A 22,833-nucleotide genomic window follows, 5' to 3' on the forward strand; every position below is an offset into this window, starting at 1 on the left:
AAATAAAGTGCCACTTCAAACTACTAATGGGCAGCAAAATATAAAATATTCAACTATTATAGACTAATACCAGTAAGCCAGTTTCCTGGAAAATCACAGGAGCACTTGTCCTCTCCAAGGGTGGCGCTGTAGCTAATTTAGCCCGAACTGGCCCTTTAACTCTGACGTTTCAGTTTTCCTCCACGTTGGCCGCACATGCGTAGAGAACTCCGTCACCTGCTGGATATCAGAAGCGAACAAGGAAGTCTATCACTGAGAACTTGATGTCAGACTAAACTTAACAAAATACATCTCCGCCGGATAGAAGTTATCGGCTCATCAGCTGTCAGCTACATCAGCGTGACAAGATGTTTAAAAAACTCAAACAGAAGATAAACGAGGAGCAGTCCCCGCAGAGGAATGCGCAGTCGCCCCAGCAGGCCCAGGTTAGTTGTTGTGTTGATGAGAGCTAACGAGCTAAGCTAACGTCTGTTTACATTGCTGAGGTGCTATCGAAGGAAGCTAGCTGTCATTTCGCAGACGTTATGGTTCACATTTAGAAACTGATTCTTTGTAATATGTCAGCGTCATATCGTAATAAGATGTCAACTATCGTTTAACAATTACTTGTAATCTCAGTTGGCCCATTTGTTCTCCTCTAAACGTTAGCGCCATGCTAAGTAATGTAGCATCCCAACTTAGCTGTCATCAGCTGCTGCTAGTAAGGTGCGTTCAAGAAAACTTGTAACTGGTTTACCACGTCATCTCAGGTAGAAAAAAAAACAGACAGCCAACCGTGAACTTCGTTGTGGCCAAAACACGAGTCATGATTTCTATAGTAGACACAGGCAGTATGGGCGTGTCTGTTTTATGTTGCTTGCATTGGCTGAAAGCGGATGTCTGCTTGCAGCTTTCTTTGACATAAGCAAATCCAGCCAGTGCCAACATCACATAAACGAGAATTCAACGTAGAAGCTAAAGTAAATAATTGTTTCCAGTATAACTGACTGTGGCTTCATCATAAACCTGCTGGTCAGGTTCAACCTGTCCTTAAATGCAACTACAGCTTGTCAATATTTTGCATATAATGACACAATTTATTGAGTATTCCTCTGTGTTTTAAACTGTTATTATTTGGCTTCTTTAGAGGTATAGTGTATGATTTCAGTGTTTTTCCACAGTCAGTGGCATTGCTTTGTGGACTTTCTGTTTATGGTTTGGTTTGCTCTTTATGCACCGTGGCTCTTGTGTGGACTTCCGTTTACTACTTGTTTGTGTCTGCAGTTCATCGCACTCATTGTCTTGCCAAAAAAACAAAAGCAGATTGGGTTCAATGGTGAAGATTGACAATCAGTGGGGTTCACTGACAAGAAAAGTTAGATTAGGCAAAAAGCATAACTGTATGTCAGGGAGTCAAAAAACTTGATTTCTCCAAAACCTTATCAGAATGGGGGAAGAAGAGCATAGTGAGTGTGTAGTTTAGGGAGAGGGGTGCTGTGTTTTTAATACCAACACTATTTAATTTATTTTAACAGATGGGCAGTGGAGACCGGCGCAGCAGTCAAACCCCCCCGTTTCATTACGATGGCTCACCCTCTAGCGGTGACAGAGAGGTGAGCATGGGGTCAGCTTCTGATAGATATGTTTTAATATCTTTGAGCTCAAACTGCAGCCCGCAGAGATGCCATGTTCCCTCCCCCAGCTTATATTCTAATTTTCAAAAGCAGAGTCATGTTTCTGTCTGTCATGTGTTTTGTTACACTGAATGCTCCCTCAATAACAAACCAGTCCTTTAGTGCAAACAGTGACCAAGTAGCACTTTCAGGTTTCAAAGAGTGTAGGCTACTAATGTCCACTATTCGTGATCTACTTTCAAATAAAATACTCTCAGCTCTCTGTCCCAGACTGAACATAATTTGTTAATATGACAAAATATGCACATTAGTCAAAGCACTAATTCCCTGAGTGTATTTCCTGAATCGTAGCTTCAGGCAACAAATGACAATCTGTCCACACAGCGTTCTTATGAGCCAGAATAACATTTTGATAATGGCTGTTGTAGAGTAATCAGCACTGCAATCTCATCATATACAGGTATGGGCTTGTAAGTTTTCCCTCCATTTAACTACATGTATCATCATTACATGGGACAATGACTTCGACAATTAGATAAAATTCAGGACATTTTGCTGTTCATCTTTAAGAGCGTGCATACACACACACACACACATACATATATATATATATATATATATATATATATATATATATATATATGTATGTGTATATATATATATATGTGTGTATATATATGTGTATATATATATATGTATATGTGTGTGTGTGTGTGTGTATGTGTGTAGCTTTTATTTAATGACACCTGAGTCATTTTTCTTTACCGTACTGTCAAAAGAGATTCTCATTTAGACGTATTGGGAACAGCGTTTTAATGGTGGAGAGCAGACCATAATACAGCATGTGTATGAATAATTGATGTAACATTCTCTCCGTGTTTTTCTTTCTCTGTTGATTTGTTGCGATACTTTTCGCCAGTGGATATGGCCAAGGTTATGCAATACGTCTTTGACTCACCAGACGGAGGTAGACCGGTACTGAGTTACCGACGATGACCGTGAGATTGATGATGCAACAACCGTGAATCTATTTTAGAGCTGGGATGTGGATGTTTACAGTCATGCCCGTTTGATCTTCAGATTCAAATAAATGGGCTTAATTACTCATCCATGACAAGTTTTTTCACATTTCATCACTGCCAGACTCCGAGCTGGAATAGTGCCAGTGCCCCTTCTATCTCAGGTTTTTATCCTCTACTTTCTTCCTCATCCTGTGGAGGCACATGTGTGTTGTTTGTAACTCGGGCCCATGATGTGCCCTCAACTTCTTATCATCGCAGCACATTTTTTCACCTCACAAATCTTTAACACTTTGACATCTCTGAGAGTGTTTATTTGCTTATTGGAGGCAGATTTGGCTTATTTATTTTTTTGACAACATAACTTACAATTACATGCAGAGATGTCAAACTGTTATTCATAACATTAATGTTGATTGAGTGTTTCACTTTCCTGCTTTTCTTATTTTTCTTCCTATTCCATGTAGTCTCTCTCTCTCTCTCTCTCTCTCTCTCTCTCTCTCTCTCTCTCTCTCTCTCTCTCTCTCTCTCTCTCCTTGCCCCCCCCCCCCCCTCTCTCTCTCCTCTTTCTCTCTCTCCTTTGTCTCTCTCTCTCTCTCCTCTTTCTCTCTCTCCCTCTCTCTCTCTCTCTCCATCCACCCATGCCAGTCTCTCGGCCGGCCTCGTCTGGGCAGTCTGGACACTAGACACTCCCTTCAGCGCTGTTTCACACTCATGGTGTTGTTTTTCTCATTGCTCTCTGTGTTCCTCTCCTTCCCCCACCTTTCGTCCCGTTACTGCACTGACGGGGGTCAGATGCTGGCCGGGATGATAGCCGAGCCCGCTTTTCTCTCTGAGTATACTATCTTTGCTCTGGACCATTCAAAACGACCCCAAACGGCCCAGGTAGCCAGTGTGGTGAGTTTGTCCTCACTTCGTGTCTCTTCCTCCTCCTCCTCCTCCTCCTCTTGCCCCGTTCCTTCCTCCCGTCTCCATGCCTTTGGGGACTCGGTAGAGGACTGTGGCCCAAGTAGGGACAGCTTGTTCCCTGCTGTCTGTCTCCTGTTTCCTTTGGATTTAGCAACAAGAAGGCATCTCATATTTAGGCTAACCCTGCATCCGATGGGCGTTATGGTTTACATTGTGGGATAGAAGCTTGTGTGCTTTCTGCTGTATGTTGGTTTATCGCCCTACCTTTCAGTTCTTCTAATCTGTCACAGAAGGAAGCATCGCCCCCTTGTCTTTAGGTGTCCTTAGTTGCTTGCCTTATAGACCCCAACACCCTGTTATGTTGCCTGATGGCCTTTGTCCCCTCGCCCCACAAGTCTGTTTATTTGGAGAGTTGCCGCTTTCCTTTTACAAGCTATGGGCAGGCAATTTAAGCAGTTGAAATGTTAAATTGTTCGTAACTTTTCCAAATAAACAAAAAGACCAGCGCACCTTTTATAGATGTGCTAGTGGAGCTCTAAAACTAGATGATGTGTGTTCGTATGTGGAGGCAGTCAGAAGACTAGAAGAAAACAACATTTGAAACAATTCATCAAATTCAAAATGCAGACATTAAAATCATTTTGCTCACATTTCATATGTCTATTTAAATGTCCAAGATATATTCAATGTAACATGTAATATGGAGTGTTTTGACTACTAATTAACTACTCGGTGTAAAGGGTTTTAAAGTGTTTAAGTGGGTAAATTAATGTTTGAGTGTTGAACTCTAGCCTTACAGTTCTTCCTCTGTTGTACTTTGTCAGTAACGTACTTTAGAGATAAATGGATTATTGCTCTGCAGTCTGGAGAATTTGAATGTGTCGCAGCTACAAAAAACACCGGTGTCATTATCATCACCACAAATTTCTTAAATATATCAATGTCTTTGTCATGGTCCATCTACATCTTATTCAGGTATTATAAACATGTTCTCACACAATGTTCATTGCTCAGGCATTGACAGTAATCCCATCAAACCATCTCATTCATTCACTCATTTTGTTGGTTTTTACATTTTATTTTGGAGGTACAAACTTGTTTTTCCAGCTATGTTTGTCATTTGACGCGCTTGATCAAGGTTGTAGTAGTCGTAAATACTGTTGTGAGTAGCATGATTTATAATCCACAACCACTTTGAATTCAATCAGTTGTTTGTTGTCTGTGAGAATTGGGAAGTGGTGTGCTTGGTACTGACAAAACAGTAGAGAGATTCAAGTCTTCTACATAGGATTAGCCACGTGGTGAAGTAGTATTTATTCACATAAACCTGTGAGAATGAAGTGAGCAGTGAGGTATCGGCTTGTTTAAATGAGGAGTTTACCTACAAACTTCATCAGTATTTACCCTTCTAGATAGTATCACTTCCTGTAAATTGAGCGCTTCCTTTGTATTAATTTAGCTCTATTGACACACATTTACACACTCATTAAATCAAGCAGCTGACCCTACACACAGCAGAATGAAAATACGTTTAATCATTTGGTTTTAAATCTAAATCCCTGACTAGAAATACCACAATGACCATTGCTGCTGAGTAAGCTAAAACAGATCCTGGACATGACATCTCATCAAGAACTTTTCCACAAGAAACAGGACAGACGTGTTGACTGTATTGCACAGTAATCCAGAGGAAGGAGTAGCTTGGAGCTGGACAAGAGAGGAGAACATTTGCTTATCCTGATCCTGCTTCTAACAAGTCGACTAAACCAACTAAGCTGCTAAACGTCCACTTAAATTACAATTCTCTCGTAATACAGCTGCACACGGCACTGCCAAGCATCTTTAATTCAAACACCGGCTGTCCTTCTTGACTTTTAACTGTCTTTGTTTGTTCTGACCTCATGGCTGTTCTGTAGTCTAGTCTTAACCCTTTTTGTTTGATGTACGGTAGAGATGCCTTCTTTTTATGTATTTAACCCCTCTGTTTTTTCCAAGTTGCATGAGGGTACCCATTGCCCCTGCATTGCTCCCAGCAATTCTAATATTGCTCCCTCCAGAGTAATCAGGGAGAGCCCCGCTGGGTGTGGATGACTAACTGGTCCAGGTCAAGCCCTCTGGCACAGTTGTCCCTTTGTCTCATAATGTACTTTATCTGCAGAGCACCCCTAAAGGAGCAGCAAGATCTCCCAGAGGTAGCATCAACGGGGATGGAAGTGCTTCTCCTCTTGTACGTTTGTTACCCATATGATCTTCGTTAATGTTCCAAGGCTCTTGTTCGTTCTTTGTTTCACATTGGCTTTGTATGCGATGTCTTGATCCTCCCAACAGAGAGAGGAGACGTCGTCATTTGCCCAGAAACTGCAGTTGAGAGTTCCCTCAATGGAGTCGTTGATTCGCGGTGGTGCCAGTCGGGCAGAAAACCTGTTCCGCTCTCCGTCTAAAGAAAACCTGGTCCGAAGCTCGTCGCGTGAATCCCTGACACCTTTGGGAGAGAACGAGTCCCCGGGTGCCCCCTCGTATGATCCCCCCTCGGATATCGAGAGCGAGGCTGAGGAGCCACCAGGAAGTTCAGAGTCCCTTTCCAAAGAGCAGCTGTTGCACCGACTGCTTAGAGTGGAGAGGAGCCTGGGCAAGTACAGAGGGAAGTACTCAGAGGTGAGCGGCTCCCAGAACATTCAGATGTTAAGGTGTCAACCTGTTTATCATGTAGCCATAGAAGTGTATATCTCAAGTTACTTTGATGTATCCTCATTCTTTCTTTCTCTCCGTTTCTTCCCCCTTTTACTAACCTCCACTCCTTAACCACACAGCTGGTTACTGCGTACCGAACGGTTCAACGAGATAAAGAAAAAACGCAGGTAATTTACTACCACGTTGGCTTCTATTTTATTTTTGATATGATGTTCAGGGGATTGAAGATATGTGGCATCCTGAACTGATCAGATTTCTGTTTCCTTCCCTTTAGGTCATCCTCAGTCAGAGTCAAGATAAAGCTCTCCGCAGGATAGGGGAGCTGCGGGAGGTAAGGCTATATGTTGTGAATGTTGTCATCTCTCTAGGTTGGTATCTGTGAATCATTTACGTGTTAGTGAGCATATTGAATGACTTCTAGGAGCTACAAATGGACCAGCAGGCCAAGAAACACCTACAAGACGACTTTGATGCTGCGCTAGAGGAGAAGGACCAGATGATCACTGTGCTCCAAACACAGGTGAGAGGTGGTACACGGATGGTGGCGTGGAGCTAGTGATGGGTTTTATGTGGGGCGAGTTTGTAGCTTGCAGCAAAATGTTCAAAAAGTGTAGCTTTGAAAAAGCTACACTTAAGACTGTTGGTACGACATGTTAACGAATGTATAATTATTATTCTTTGTATGGCCTCTCAGCGATTGTGTTTTTCAAACACAATAAAAAAAATGTTTAAAAAAAATATATATATTATTATATTATAAAAAATATATTTTTTAAACACTTTTTTATATTATATACTTTTAGTATGTACTACACTAACCACAATGACAGAATCGTTTTGACTCATGCATGGGACCAACATAAGTATGCATGTTTGATTGACACTGATTTGATTACACTGATTATAGTGTGTTCATATACAAGACTTTGATTAAACATGGCTGATTAACAAAGAGATAGAAATGTTAAGGAATCCCATATACTAATTTCACTGCAGTGATCAACTAATAAATGTGGCAACATTTTACATTAAAGCCGAGACACAATTTAACTTCACATTATTCTTTAACCTTAGAAATTGGGTCAGCCTCTTTTGTGCACTTGCAATGTTTGCAAAACAATACGAATAAAAACATAAGCAACAAAGAAAAAATAAGTGGTGTTATGTGTATTAAAAGTTACATTTACAAAATGAAATATGCATGGAATAAGACCAGATTTGTAAGAACTCAGCCAGGTTTATTTCACTAACTGTTTTTTGCTCTTTCTAACAGGTTGCTCTGTTGAAGAAACGAGCCAAGGTGGTCTCTGATGGTGCTGTGCCACCTGAGGGTGACGTCCCTCAATCTGAAGATGCAAATTCAGACTCAACCTCCTCCGCACAAAGTCCTCTGAAGGAGCAAGGAGTAGAGCCTGAAGTCACTGATGGTAAGCAAACTCTTTATGTATATTAGTATTTTGGTAAAAGCAAAAGTTACTGTTTCTGAGAATCATGTGAGAACTATTTCTGTGTAGGTGTAGAAGTATTTTTTTTACCGAGTGCATTTTATGTTCTGGGCAGGAGAGGGCAGCAGTGATCCAACCAAACTGATGGAGGTGTTGCAGAAGCGAGTGAGGAGGCAGGAGAACCTGCTGCAGAAGTGCAAAGAAGTGATGCGAACACACAAGGAGCGCAGCGCCCAGCTGGGCAGTGAGAATGAAACTCTGCAGCAGCAGCTGCAGGAGAGACTGCAGGAGCTGGAGAAGATGAAGGTGCTTAATCTGTGTTCAACAGCAATGATACTGGAGTGTTGACCGTAGTCATGCAAGACAGGGTTTATCAAAATGAGGCTGGGCTGAGAACACTGTCTTTACTGTTCAGGGTAATTAATGTTGTGCTGCAAAAATCTCTGCCAGAGTCTTAACGGTCCACTGATAATGCGAGTCAATTATCTCAGGGACACAGAGGACTGCTGTGGTCTCTCGGAGTCCAAACATCCAAATTCTCTGGCGAAGCTCCAGGGTGACGGTTCATGTCATGTCAGCGTGACTGAACCGCTGTTTTCATTGATTTCAAAACATTTAGCTTCAGCGGTATGATGATTTGGCAGCGCCTGATAAGAACTGTTTGTTGTTCCATGTTTATAATAATAGACAGCTTGCCCGTCATGCGTGATGATTGACTTGTCTTCATTTTTTTTTTTTTGCCATGATTGTTGTGTTGAATCTGCTGTGCGTTTGGGAACAGGGCCTTTCCTGTGTCAGGAAAAGCAGAGGTTAACAGGCGTTTAGCCCTCTTAAGCAGCATGAAGGCATCCTGGAACTGCTGGGTGGTGCTGTGCTCATCCCCTTCCTCAGACAAATATCCCATAAAACAGACCATCTGTCTAAGATTCCAGACCTTCAGCTCAGGGACTTTTGAATGTATTGTTTAGAGTCTGGTTTGACAGAGTATTGTGTGCTGTATTGTCTTTTTTTTTGCATAGTTAAAGTAAAACTATTCATTTGTGCAATTTGTCTGCATTGACACTAATGCCTTGTAGCACACACGGATCAAACAACGGAGAAATACAAACAGTGCAGCGTTTCCACAGCGGTGCCACAGAGACACAGCTACTACATGCTGCTTAAACTGGGCTGTAATTTGGGTCGACTTGTTGGTTTAGCTGGGCTTGTGTCTGGTTATTTGGCTTGTGGGTGAGGCATCCTGGGTGGTAGAGAAAACATCTCATTTTGAAGTTATCTAAGCAAAAAGCCTGTGCAGGATTCCAAAAATCTGAAATGGCTCTGCGGGAAGTTCAGGACATTCTCATTTGTAATTTTGTCAAATGGTTTGTGTTTCTAGGAACTGCACACAGCAGAAAAGACAAAGTTGATCACTCAGCTGCGTGATGCCAAGAACCTCATTGAACAGCTGGAGCAGGACAAGGTGAGTGAGCGGTTGTTTAGGCTTTAGTCACATCTTGATTGATGAAGGTCCTGATTCAGACATGACTTTCTTTTGGCTCTGCCACGAAGTAAAGAAGTCAGACACCTTGTAGTCCAATAATGTTTCTCTTAAACTTTGACCCCAGCTCTGCAGGATGGACAGCAGCTCATGAGATCTGTGTGAGGAATGCTGAAAGCACTAAAAGTCAAAAACAATTACAGACACTTGAGCTTGCGTTCGGGTGTAAAATACCGAGATAGTATTCATCAAATCAAAATCAATATCGACGTGTCGGTTCATTTGCACCGACTGTGCAGTTAATAGGTTGATAATGTTTGATGGCTTTCAGGGAATGGTGATCGCTGAGACGAAGCGCCAGATGCACGAGACACTGGAAATGAAAGAAGAGGAGGTTGCTCAGCTACGCTCGAGGCTACAGCAGACTACTGTCCAGAAAGAAGAATTACAGGAACAGAAAGAAAAGGCTGAGAAATCAGGTGAGTGGAATCCACTTCTGTAAGTGAACATGTAAAGGTCTTGTCTGCAAATGCTGATGATATATATATTTTCTCTCTCTATCAAAGCATTTGAAGAACTTGAACGAGCTCTGGGCGTAGCTCAGAGGGCGGACGAGGCCCGAAAACAGCTGCAGGTTCAGCTGGAGGAGCGAGTGAAGGACGTTGAAAGAGCCAGTGAGGAAGAGAGGAAGAGTCTGCAGCAGGAACTCACACGAGTCAAACAGGAAGTCGTCACCATCATGAAGGTTAGAGACTGAATAGCATTACCCTATGAGTATTGGTTGGCTATTTTGGTTGCGTTTCTTAGACTATAACATGTCGTAGTCACTTAATAGAAGCTTTTTAGAAATGTTGACTCACCAATGATGTGTTTGCATCAGAAAAAATAATAGGAAACAGCAAATGCTTATTATTACTGACATGAAGGAAACTGCAAGGCAAATGTATTGTGATTGATTTTATTTACTTTGATTCTTTTTGTTGATTTTTTTCCGATGTATGTTATGCTGTAAAGTGTCTTTGATAACACAGTAAAGCACATATAAATCTGATTTATTATTATTATTTTTGACATTATTAGAAATCATCGGAGGAAACGGTTGCCAATATGGAAAAACTCCACAGTGAAGCTTTGGCTGCTAAAGAAGAAGAGATGAGTGTCAGAATAAACAAAGCTGTGGTACGTGCCAAAGGTTTTCATTCGTCTAATTTCACAACATAATCAAGTAAATCGGATGAAAAACTATCACTTTTGAATGTTGATGTGATCTGTTTGTGCTGCTTGTGTATTTAGGAGCAATGCAAAGAGGAGTTTGCCCAGTTAGGAAATGAGCAGGAACAGCAGTCCTCTCTGGCTCTGGAGGATGTAGAGCTACAGAAGGTAGCCCTGAGGACTGAAGCTGATAACAAGGTTAAAGAGATACAGCTGGAGCTGGAAGCTGCAAAAACTGTGAGTTTTTTTTTTTTTATATATATATATATATATATATATATATATATATATATATATATATATGTAGTTAAAGGTAGACACATTCATTTGGGCTGAGTGAATCCTTTGACGCTCAAATCTTTGTTAATTTCCATGTTAATTGTTGTACAAAAATAGCATATATTAAAAGTAATTTCCCATGAAATCGGCGTAAACACAAGTGCTATAATAGTTTAAAAACTTTGAATATTGTACTGTAAATAAATACAGTTAAAAATATCTTAATTATTGACCATTTGTTTTTATAGTTGTCTGTGAAAGGATTAACTGCAGTGACTTCATGGAATAATCTTGTGTGCTTGCAGAGAGTTTTGGAGCTGGAGAGCACTCTGGAGAAGATCTCACAAGATGGATCAAGTCTCTCTCAGGAACTTTCCGGTCAGTTGGACGAGCTGAAGAATAAACACAAAGAGCAAATCTCTGCATTAAAGGAGAAGCACCAGGAGCAGCTGGAAAAGCACAAGGTCACCCTAACCCAGCTCCAGGAAAAACACAGAGTTGAAGTGGAGACCCTTCTGAAAGATAAAGACCTGCAGCTCCAAGCACATGTTGAAGACATGAACCAGAAAACTTTGGAGAAACTGGATGCAAAGCAGGCAGAGCTGGAGGCAGTATCCGCTGAACTTTCTGAGGCTTTGAACAATAAACAGCTCCTGGAGGGGAGGTTGGTGGCAGCTGAAGATGCTCATAGTTCAGCCCTACAGGAACACGAGAAGAGGTTTCAGGATCACGTGGAGAAGCACAATGTAGAGCTCGCAAATATCAAACAGGAGCACGAGCAGTCGCTTGGAGGTATGGAGAAAACTCTGAAGCAGGAACTTAACGCGTTGAGGATTGTTCTGACAGAGAAGGAAAAGGACATTAAAGAACACATGCTAAGAGAAAAAACACTAAAAAAGGAGTCAAAATCCACTGTACAAGAATTAAATGTCAAAGTCAAGGAGCTGGAGGAGCTGCAGCAATGTTTGTCACAATCCCAGCTGGAAAGTGGGAGCCTCAAGGAATCTAATGCACAGTTAAGTAAGATGTCCGAGGATCTTGATCAGTGTAAGAAGGATTTGACAGATATGGAGCAGCAGTTTGAAGTAGCAAAGAACGATTGTCAACAAAAGGAGAAGGCGCTTCAAGAACTAAAGGACCAATTGCAACAGACCAAAAAGCAGCTTTCGGAGCAGAAGAAGTCATTTACTGCGGAACTGAACTCTAAGCAGGAAGAAGTAGCTCACCTCAAGAAACAGCTGGATGATGACACAGCTGCCCTCGAGAAAAAGATGAAAACCACGATTACTGAGTTGGAAGACAAGCTGAAAACACAGGAAACAAAAATGGAAAAGATCAAACACAAGGCCAAAGAAATGCACGAGAGTTATAAGAAGAAGCTGCAGCAGAATGAAGAAACCATGAAGATGGAACTTGCAAAGAAGGACAGAGAGCTTCAGCAGACAGAGCATCAAGTACAGGAGAAAATTGTAGAGATGTCCCAAAAAAGTTCCCAAGGCCTCAGCAGTGCGATGTCAGAGCTGCAGGCCAACCATAAGGAAGAGGTGGAGAAGCTCAACAACACACATACGCATGAGATTGAGGAGCTGGAGCATCGCTGGCAGGAGAAGTTGGGACAGCAGGAGGAAGAGTTAATGGAGAAACACTCGCACATACTGCAGGAGAAGGCTCAGGAACTGGATGAAGTTTCTCTGCAACTTGGCAGAGGCAAAGAGGAGAACGAGCAAGTGTCGTGTGAAATAAAGGATTTAAAGGAGGGCCTGGCTATTCGAGAAACCACTGTGCAGAAGCTGCAGGAAGAGCTCAACGAAGCGGCGGTGAAGCTTCAAGGTTTGTCTCAAAGTGAGGCGTTGCTCAAGGAGCAAATGGAGTCAGTGGAGAGGAACCTCAACCAAGCTCTGAACGAGAGAAACTCCCTCCAAGACGAGCTCAACGCGACAAAGGAAGAGAACAGAGAGAAGGTGAAGACCTTGTCGGGAAAGTTGAAGGAAACGGAGAAGCAGTGTAAAGCTCTGAAAGGCTCCAAATCTAAGGAAAGCAAGGACTTGCAGAAAAAAATTGAGGAAACTGCAATTCAGCTACAAGCCAAGGAAGCCGACTTCCAGCAGCAATTAATTACGATCACGAACCAAATGGAGCACTACTGCAAGGAGGTTCAGTCCAGAGTGGAGTGTGGATCTAATGAGCTGTGTCAAAGAGTTGAATGTAGGTTGAAAGAGCTGAAAGAGGGACTGCTCTGCAGTCAGAAAAAGGTAGTGAATCTCAAAAACGTCATCCTCACTAAAGTAGATAGAATCTGCACTTTAGAGGAGACTCTCCGCCAGCAGACCGAGGAGAATAAGAATCTATGCATTTCATTGGAACAAATGTCCGCTCAGGTAAACGCTCATCTGGAGCATATCAAAGCCTTAACACATGACAGAGAGAATCATTCTCAGTCCGTCCATGAGAAAGCTCTGCAAATCGAGGAGCTGAGTGAAGCAAACAGACTCATGTCGGAAAGTATGAAAACAAACGAGTTGAATATCCGTAACCTGGAAAGCATCGCCGGTGACTTGAAAAATCAGCTTGCAAGTAGCGTAAAAGAGAAGGAGGAAGCCATAAATCAGCTGAATCGGCAGTATGAAGAGGAGAGACAACAGGCCGCTGCTCGAACAGAGGAGGCCGTTGAGAGATTAGAGCAGGAGAGAAAGTCTGCTTTAGAGGCGGCAGAAGCACTCAGGATCAGTCTCTCTGAGTATGAGAAGAGGACAGAGACCAAGTTCACCCAGAATGACAACACTATCACATCTCTGCAGACCAGGCTCGACGAGCTGGAGCGAGAAATCTCTGAGAAGAATGAAACCCTGCGGAGGCTCACGGCGAGTATCGACAATCAGTCCATCAGCAAGTCTGAGATGGACCAGGAGCTGAGCGAGAAGGAGCAGAAGGTCAGCGGTCTCACCTCGGAGCTGGAGGGTAGCGTCCGTCGACTTGGCGAGCTCCAGGAGCAGCTGGCCTTAAAGACGAAAGAGTGCGAGCAACTCACAGCTGACCTCAAACAGCAACACGGCGTCAGGGAGAATGAAAAGAGAGAGTTGGTGGAGCAGCTGCAGCAGACCCAGATGCAGTGCACTCAGAATGGTAATGTGGAGCAGGAGATGGTCGAAAAACTCCGCTCCCTCGAGGAAGACAACCAAAAGTGCAAACGCCAGCTTGATAGTCAAAGGGAGGAATTTGAGAGGATGAGAGATGAGATCCTCAAGAGCAAAGAGGAGAGTGTGAAGGCAGCTGAAGAGAAGTTATCTTCAGAGAGCGCCCGGAAAGTATCGGAGCTGAAGAAGAAAGCCGAGCAGAAAATCGGTCAGATTAAAAAGCAGCTCACCTCACAGCTCGAGGAAAAAGAGCAGGCGGTGAAGGCTCTTCAGGCCAGACTGGAGGAAACCGAGAGCAACGTGGCGTCCGGCAAGCAACACACAGAAACGTTGGAGGAGAAAATGAAAACACTGGAGGAAGCTCTCGTCAAGCTTAAGGAGGAGCAGGAGCAACGACTTGAGCAGACTCTGAGTAATGAGAGGCTCGAGAAAGAAAAGTCTTTAGAGGATTTGAAAAACTCGTACGAAGAGAAGTTATCGTCGCTTCAGAGAGATGCAGCGCAGGAAGGGGAGCTCAAAGGAACTGAATCGGCGCTGCGTGAAATTGAGGCAAAGCTGAAAGAAGCAGAAGAGCGGAATGGAAACCATCTCGCAGAAATCAATCGCCTGAAAGAAGAAATATGTGAGAAGGAGGCCCAGCTCGAAGAACATCAGGCCGCTGTTAAGCAGCTTCCAAATCCATCAGGAGCCGAGGCTGAGATGAAGGTGGAACGTAGCAGCGTCCAACAAACCCAGAGCGCGATGCAAACCGAGACGGGAAACCACTCATCGACGCAGGAAGTGGACGCCGATTCTCCGGAGTCTCTCAAGAGCAATTTGAGTCAGCTGAAGAACGAGAAAGAGAGACTCCACAAGGACTTCGTCAGGCTACAGAAAGACATTCGAGCCCTGAGGAAGGAGCACGAACAGGACCTGGAATACATGAAGAAAGAGCTGCTGGAGGAGAATGAGAAAAAGCTGAAGTAAGTCTACGATGACATGTTATTAATCAATTGTATCAATGCTTGTGGTGACCATAATGATTTATTGCATTTCCTTTGCTATCTGTTCTAATAGACTGGAGTTGGAAGATATGGAGATGAAGCACAATTCTGCTATCAAGCACTTAATGAGGGAGTTCAACACACAGATGGCTTTGAGAGAGAGGGAGCTTGATACGGCAGTGAAGGAGACCATCGGTGAGGCGGCAGAAAATCATTCTGCTTTCATGAAATTCACTCTTACAGCTGTGTTGTAGAGCACGGGAAATAAGTGCTTGAGACCGCTGTCTGTTGTTATTTCAGTATACGACAGTCTCCTTCTGTTTTAGGCAACCAAATAACAATGGAAAATCAAAGTGAATAGGATTGACTTACATGTATAACAGCAGGGTGTGATAACTACATGGACACATGATGCATTTTTAATCTCCACACTGGGCGGGAAACAAAAATGAAGGGATCATTGCGTCTGAATTGCCGTGTTTCCTTGTTTCCTTAATGGTTTGAATCGTGTTACTTTTCAAGCGGGAGCGGTTTGGAATATGAATTTCTTTTCTTTCTTTTTTTTAAGTGCTAACTTTGGCTTTTTTTCCCCTTTCCTCGACACAGCGAAGGCCCAGACTGTAGAGGCAGAGCTCATGACGAGCCATCACGAAGAAGCCAATCAGCTGAGGAAGGTGATTGGCGAGAAGGAGGATGATTTGCACAGAACTGTTCAGAAATATGAAGAGGTTTTACAGGTACTCTAAAAAGATGAAGCCGAAAAAACATTTTTTCTTCTTCAAACAAGACCCCATTTTATACAGTATGCTTACCCTGAAAAATAAATGAATCCCACCCACCATTTGGAAGTTGGCAGCTGCCTCTAAAGCAGAGGTTCCCAACACACACTCACAGCATTTTTATTCATCTCTTCATCTACTGATTTTAGCAAACTGTTATAACTCCACTTGTCATGTGCTAACTAATTTAGATTCTTAATCACGCTGTTAAGGTGTTTTAGCTGAATTAATATGTGGTTATTAGATTAGAAATTAGATAGTAAATTCTACTACTTTACAATCTGTCTACATATCCTCCTTGGGGGAGTCACTGGTCTTAAAAAAGCTTGACTCAATCATCAATGAACGCCTGCTGAATGATTTATATTTGGAAACTGGTCAAGTGATTTCTGAAGAACATTCAGCGTCTGGTATAAAATTGTCTCCCGTACTGTCTCCAAATATAATTAAGGCTGGGAGGTCTGAAATAAAGCAGTGGGCGATTAGACCGACATGCTTGAGCTGTGATGCTGAGATGAAACATAGGAAATGACTCAGCCGTTGTTCTTTATTTTTTTTCAGAGTCGAGAGGAGGAGATGGGAAACAGAGTGTGGCAGGTTCAGAAAGAACTGGAGGAGTTGCAAGCAAAGGGCAACGACCCCGCTGAGGTACAAACATCTGTGATTGGTGTCGGCAACTGGTTGATGCATTGGGAACATTTGGCGTTGACACAGATGTAGACAATCATCCCTGCAGCCATTAAAGTCCATTATATACGAGACTGGAGGTTTAGATTAAATTCATACAGCGATTCTGTTGAAACCATCAGTCATTGTGAAGTCACTTTGCCATGGCTGAATGAAATAACAATGGCTGTATAAAATCACTTTTTCTCAGCTCCCTTCCCTCCTCTGGGAAGAGGCTGTCTGATGGAAGAATTACTAGTTTTCAATGACTTCCTGATCCGGACGTATTTTTTGCGAGGTCGTTTCAGATACCTTATTATTTGGAAAGTTCACATCCATGTTAACAGACTTGGCAGCGATCGGTTATCTTTCCCTTCGTCTTGCTTTTTGTAATTGAAGGATTCCGCCTCAATGCTCGGGGACGGTTTGCTCTCCGTTACACTCACATACTTCGCTCTGATCCCTCTCTCGCTCCAGTCGTGTGGCTGCTCTCCAAAGCGCGCCGGATGCCGTGGAACTCGTTCGAATCACTCAGGAATGTTCCCCTCGAAAAAAAACAAAAAACGAGATTGTGAGGCAGCAGCCAACCTCAATCCCTGTTCTCAATTATCATCATACGAGGTGATTCTGGGCTTTAGATTTATACTCCAGCAATACTCACGGGCATGATGTGCACACTGGAAAGGGGCCAGATAGGACGAATGTACTCTCTCTCTCTATGGAGACGTTTTTTACCCAGGTGTTGAGGTGCCATGAGACCCCGGCACAGATTCTTCTACCTTTTACACCGTGTCCAAACACACACACAAACACAAAGAATTATGCTGCTCTCTCTGTTGCATTTTTCCCTGGTGAGGTAATAACTTTATGAGTGGATTGTGTGGGTTCATGCTGAGGGAGGCCTCTCCTTACTACAGGCCTCACAAACCATAATTCATTCAGACGGTGGGTCAGTGTGTCTCTCCAAAGAGACATCAGACCAACAAGTCCAGTTTAGACTGTCTGTGCAGACGCAACTGTGCATTGAACAGTCCCTTTGATTGTACTGTGCAATTAAAGATAAGACAGGTGTTGTTCTGTACGTTCATTAACATTTCAGACCAAAGCCAGCAGTGTGTTTGTCCGTCTCTCAGCCCTTTGGGACATTTTCCATCTGTATTTGGCTCCCAAAATAGATCACAGAAATATATATATATATATATATATATATATATAAATATATGGTTTCATTTTTAAAAAATGCGTTTAAAAAAATGATCCAAACGAAAAACCCAGTTTAGTGTTGACAACTATTTTCCAGTAAAAGTAGTGAGCATTATGAACGTAACCAACGTACATTTGTTAGTACTCACAGCTGTTAAGCTAGCAGCTGTTAAGCTAGCAGCTTGTGGAAGACTAGGTACGCTGTCCAATCATTTCATTTGGCCCAATGAAATGATTGGACAGTCTTATTACAGTCCTGCGACAACCACAGATGCTGTTTTTATTTGTCAGAGCATTTGATTTATTGATGCTGTCAGGATATATAGAGAATTTCAACAAGTATATTCAAACAATTTTCTAAAAATACATGATTTACCTTAGTTTTAATTATTATTATTATGTATTAATATTGTTTACTCTCACTACACATGTATTTGTTTATTCTATTGTAACATACAGTATCTTCCCTTTTTTCTTCTTCTTTTGGGCACAGATGAGCGCAGAAGAACTACAGGTGTGTTATCTGGCTCCAGCATCACTGGTTTTACTGTCTATATTATTCCAGTCCATTACGACTGTAAAACAATTGTTTGGTTCATAAAACATGTATTGCTTTGCATTACTTGTTCCACCATAAACCGTCCAGTTCTCACCGACGGTAATGTTCTGTCCTTCTCTACCTCAGGCTCTACTAGCCGAGAAGACGTCTCTGCTGAGCGAGGCTCGTCTGAAGGAGCAGGGCTTCGTTGAGAGAGTGAGTGTTGGGCCTCGGATGTGCTCCTCGCGGGGACAAGTGAACAGCAAATCCCATGAAGTGTATTCCCAGGATTTCAGTGGCCTCCAGCAAGAGCAGCTACTGCTCTCCTGCTGCATCAACTTAATTACAAAGCACATCTGTTTACATTTGGTTTAACCCCATAAACAATCACAGCAGCGCCTCCCACAGTTTTTCTCACACACACACATCGTCATTCTCACAAACATCCCCTGAGGATGATAACAAAATGATAAATTAGGCTAATGCATAGGATGAACCCACTGGGGTCAAATAGCTTTTTTTTCCTAAATGATTAATCTGTGCATGCGCCGTTTGTTTCTCCACGGTAGATTCACTCGCTTGAGGACAAGATTAAATGTTTCCACCGGACCACTGTTGTAACTCACCTCGGGAGCACATTTACAGGTAACGTTAACTCCATGAATCACTTAGTTCTGCTTCTTGTGCCAATTTCCTCTTCGCTCAGCACAACAAAGATGCCATGCAAAATGCTTAAACACGGTGCCATACCATGGGAAGCATGTATTGTGGTATTGAAATGGGGATTTGTTTGGAGTAGCTGCTCTGTAGGATCTCGGAGTTGGTGTTTTGACACATTATCAGTCTGCCTCATCTGCCAGCCCCCTCATCGCTTCATGGATCAGAGATAAGACGTGTGTGTGTGTGTGTGTGTGTGTGTGTGTGTGTGTGTGTGTGTGTGTGTGTGTGTGTGTGTGTGTGTGTGTGTGTGTGTGTGTGTGTGTGTGTGTGTGTGTGTGTGTGTGTGTGTGTGTGGTTTAAATATGCTTTTGAGAACATGTAAGCCAACTTAGCCTGGTAGAGGTCTTACTGGTTAAGAGAAGAGCTGCGGTTATAATTAGGGTTTGGTTAAGGTTAGTTTAAAAGGGGAGGCGGTCTACATCTAGTGAGGGTTAGGGTGAGACAATAACCGCCGTGGTTAAGTTAAGCCTCTGGGTGCTGACTATAAGTCAACGCAGTCAAGTACATCATAAAGCGAGCGTGGTGTGTGTGTGTGTGTGTGTGTGTGTGTGTGTGTGTGTGTGTGTGTGTGTGTTTGTGTGTGTGTGTGTGTGTGTGTGTGTGTGTGTGTGTGTGTGTGAGCGAGATGGGGAGATTGAGTGAGTTGGACCCTCCTCTTAGAGCTTCCCTGCTGGTGTAATAAAGAGAATCTGCTGTCAGAAAAGGGGGCGGTGAAGACCCCATCGTTGGATTTAATGGGTTTTGCAGATTTTGGTCTTCACGTTTCCCACACAGACTTTTTACTTCTCAAATCCTCTACTAACAACACACATACCCCTACACAGGACACCTACGCTGTCCTGTGTTACTTTGGATTACAGCACTCATTAGTGAAAGCATCTTTCACTCGTCATGAATCTTCCTAAAGATCAGAGCTTAGGTTTTCGGGTAGAAGGGCCCTTCAGAGGGCTGTTTAGAGATGGTTTCATGTGGGGCGGGGTGGTCGGCTCTGCTGGAGCAACACGGGGTCAGGAGGACAAAGGCTGTGGGATTTATTGGTGACCCATTGCCTCACACAAGACATCAAAGACTTGTTTGCATTTCTCTATCACCGCTTCCTCTGCTCTGATCACACGGTCTCTCCAGGTCAATGCAGCGGCATTCAGCTTTGTCTGAATGATAATTCCAGATAAGCGCAGACCCAGTGGGCGTTGCTCTGTACTAAAGGCCTGATGGGGTAGTTCAGTGGTAGAAGCAGACGTCTTAAGTGTTACCAGCCCTATAACACAGTTTCCCATTCATACTTTTTAGAGGCATGATGGCAATATAGCTTTGGGCGTGGAAGTAGAACGTTCGTTCTTTGACTCTTGTGGTATTAGTGTGATCATGCTGAGCTTTGCCATTCTTTCCTGTGCTTATAGTTGCTGCTTAATTTGAAGCCATACCTGTGCAGAAAGTGGCTCTGTATATATGGTTGCCAACACAAACATGATGCTCTGGGTTGGTGTTGTTCTTTTATGAAGTGTCAGAAGTCAGCTGGAGCTTTTGACAGTGACAGAATGTTATAAAACATTTAAACACATTAAAACGTCTTAATTCAAAACTAGACAAGAATTTAATGTTTTTAAAAATGTATCCTGATTTATATCTTTTAGCAATGTTTTATTTGTATTTATTTATTCGTTACTGTTTTTAAACAGTAAGTCTCATGAGTTACAGTATCTCTTTAACCAGAGAGACCTGTTGATTATGACATCAAGTATGCATCATTGTGTGTCTGACCAGGTCTCAGATGATTTTTGCTTGTTTTCACAGAACCTGCATACAACAGCAGTGAACCTACTGAGACAGAGTATCTGAGGAAGGTGTTGTTTGAATACATGATGGGACGAGAAACGAAAGTATGCCTTTTATTTTCTTGCAGTATGATACTTTAAAAACACGTGATTGTTTTTTTAGTTCCTATTTTCTAATATTACTGAATGTCAGATATTGAATATCTGTCTCTATCTTGACCAATGGTTGGTTGACTGTGAAAACACCAGGAACTACATTAGCAATAAGTCAACAGGCTCAAGTGCTTGAGTGCATCAAGCACTCAAGCACTTGATGCTTCTTCAGGAAATCATATTTTAGGGCTGTTTAAATTCTGTTTTTCATGTTGCAAATGGTTAGCATTTATGCATTTATATTGTGTCCAGTCTTCTTGGGTAAAACGAACAATGATCTCTATAATTAGCAGTGCTTGACCTGGTCCTAAAGTCAGCGGGACTGTCCCAGCTCCTCAGCAAACAGTTAGTCTTTATGGCAGCATGGCAGACCACCCCGGCGTGGAGGATGTCCCCCAGGCTGCCTGCTAGCATACACATCTTGCATGACGCAGATTTGCCATTTAAAGACTTGCTGGCCTTGTTTAGTGTTGGGCGGTTAGGTTTCCTACACAGCGGCCCTGTTTCTGATTATCCCTCGTGTTTATGGGGAAAGGCATGCACCCTGGTAGATAGGCCTTTTTGTTGGGCTTTAATTGTCAAAGAACAAGCTCCGTTTGTTACAGGTCATGGTGTCAAAGGTAGGTAGTTTTAAATATCTTATTGTCAAGCTTATTTATTTATTTTTTGTGTTTGTTTGTTTGCTTGCTCCTCATCCACAGACGATGGCTAAAGTGATTACCTCCATGCTGAAGTTTTCGCCAGACCAAGCGCAAAAGGTTTTGGACAAAGAAGACTCAAAAGCGATTGTAAGCAGCTTCACTCACTAAAGTCACCTCAATCCTCTTGCACTTAAACACACATACGATTCTTCATCGCTGAGTGCATTATTAATTGATTTCCTATCTGTACCTCCACAGCCTTGGTTACGATGAGCGTGTGAATGATTCGGGTATTTATGGATGAAGATCTGCTGCTGCTGCTGCTGCTGAGGGGGAGACTGTCATGGATTTGATCAAACATTCTCTCTGCATTTCTTTTTATCTTATATGTGTGTGTTGGTGTTTGTATGTATGCGTGTGTGTGTGTGTTTGAGCACACAGGGGCATAAGTGTGGTGTGTGTGTGTGTGTGTGTGTGTGTGTGTGTGTGTGTGTGTGTGTGTGTGTGTGTGTGTGTGTGTGTGTGTGTGTGTGTGTGTGTGTGTGTGTGTGTGTGGTGAGGTATGCTTGAGTATAATCTAATGGTATGAGGGAATTGGAGAATATGCCAGAAACACAAATCTTCCATGAATCTACTTTTACTCTGAAATTAAGTTTGTTAATTTATACGTTTTAGATGAAGTGAAAGTGTTCTCCTTTTGTTTTAGAATCTCTTTATACAGATTGGCTTGTGCAATAAATGATATAATTATCACGTATTAATGCTGAAGGGTCAGTTGATTTCTAGGTTTCTGTGTTGTGCTGTTGTCTGAATCACGTCCTCTGTTAAACGACCCTTTAACTGTGCTCCCGCACCACAATAAGATATACCTGTGGACCCTGTTTGTTTAACACAGCTTTTCTATGCTTTATATTTTATCACTACACTGACATAGAGACACAAAAACACAAACTGTAAATTGTACTATGATAATTAAGACTGTACTACAGGGCACTATATGACTTGCTATACATTTTCAGACTAACAAAATAAATCTGATTTACAGAACACCTTTTGTCAATCCTGTATCTTTATTGCTATTCAGTATCTTACTGTATGTGTTAAATCCAATAGCTTATCGCATCACCTGGTTTTAATTGTTTAGTCTGTCTGACAGAGGATAAACTATAATAATATCCTGTAGAAATAGACACGTGGAATGCAGACATCACAACAAAGCTGGATTTTAAAGGTCCTATTGGTAGTGGGTCACATACTTCAGCAACTGTAATCTTTGTTTGACCTTTTTTTCCTTTCCACAACAAAACAAATGCATATTTTCATATGAAGGACACACATACATGTCTTAGACCATGGAAACCCTCATTTAATGGGAATCAGAATAAACTTTATTGGTCAAATAAGTTGGCTTGAAACTTGGAACATATAGCTAGCCTGTTACAGGTCACATTGTTAATATCTACTGAAAAGGTGTACAGCCTACCTACGTATCCGATACCCCCTTCCATTGCTCTTGAAGCGCTGAAAGACAGCTTGTTCAATAACCTCTGACCTAGGTAACGAAAGTCAAAATATACACGCAAGACCGTTTTA

The 22,833-nt window shown here is 42.4% G+C and overlaps 1 protein-coding gene across 3 annotated transcripts; it reads left to right on the forward strand.

The window, feature by feature from the left end:
- Nucleotides 1-221: 221 nt before the first annotated feature.
- On the forward strand, nucleotides 222-22,291 carry golga4 (golgin A4). Of its 3 annotated transcripts, none has more exons than XM_068724673.1 (24): nucleotides 222-425; nucleotides 1,515-1,592; nucleotides 5,700-5,768; nucleotides 5,870-6,196; nucleotides 6,352-6,399; nucleotides 6,507-6,563; nucleotides 6,654-6,752; nucleotides 7,506-7,659; nucleotides 7,793-7,983; nucleotides 9,056-9,139; nucleotides 9,489-9,636; nucleotides 9,724-9,902; nucleotides 10,238-10,336; nucleotides 10,451-10,606; nucleotides 10,954-14,744; nucleotides 14,839-14,960; nucleotides 15,372-15,502; nucleotides 16,106-16,192; nucleotides 17,907-17,927; nucleotides 18,099-18,167; nucleotides 18,521-18,596; nucleotides 20,466-20,551; nucleotides 21,301-21,387; nucleotides 21,499-22,291. In XM_068724673.1, the coding sequence occupies exons 1-24, from the start codon at nucleotides 348-350 to the stop codon at nucleotides 21,511-21,513; spliced, it is 6,252 nt and encodes a 2,083-aa protein (XP_068580774.1). In that variant the 5' UTR covers nucleotides 222-347; the 3' UTR covers nucleotides 21,514-22,291. The 3 variants fall into 3 exon arrangements, with proteins under 3 accessions (XP_068580774.1, XP_068580785.1, XP_068580793.1); XM_068724684.1 differs by having other exon boundaries at nucleotides 15,372-15,439; XM_068724692.1 differs by lacking the exon at nucleotides 1,515-1,592.
- The last annotated feature ends 542 nt before the right edge of the window (nucleotides 22,292-22,833 follow it).

Source organism: Cebidichthys violaceus, unplaced genomic scaffold (genome assembly GCF_023349555.1).
Source record: "Cebidichthys violaceus isolate CVI_PGR_0920_01 unplaced genomic scaffold, fCebVio1.0.p SCAF_10, whole genome shotgun sequence".
Taxonomy (NCBI): Eukaryota; Metazoa; Chordata; class Actinopteri; order Perciformes; family Stichaeidae; genus Cebidichthys; species Cebidichthys violaceus.

Bases quoted from the DNA above. Each gene is read 5' to 3' on its own strand.
- golga4 (XM_068724673.1), top strand. From the start codon at position 348: ATGTTTAAAAAACTCAAACAGAAGATAAACGAGGAGCAGTCCCCGCAG. The intron at 1,593-5,699 runs GTGAGCATGGGG...CTTTATCTGCAG, and splicing joins CCTCTAGCGGTGACAGAGAG to AGCACCCCTAAAGGAGCAGC. The intron at 18,168-18,520 runs GTGAGTGTTGGG...TCTCCACGGTAG, and splicing joins AGCAGGGCTTCGTTGAGAGA to ATTCACTCGCTTGAGGACAA.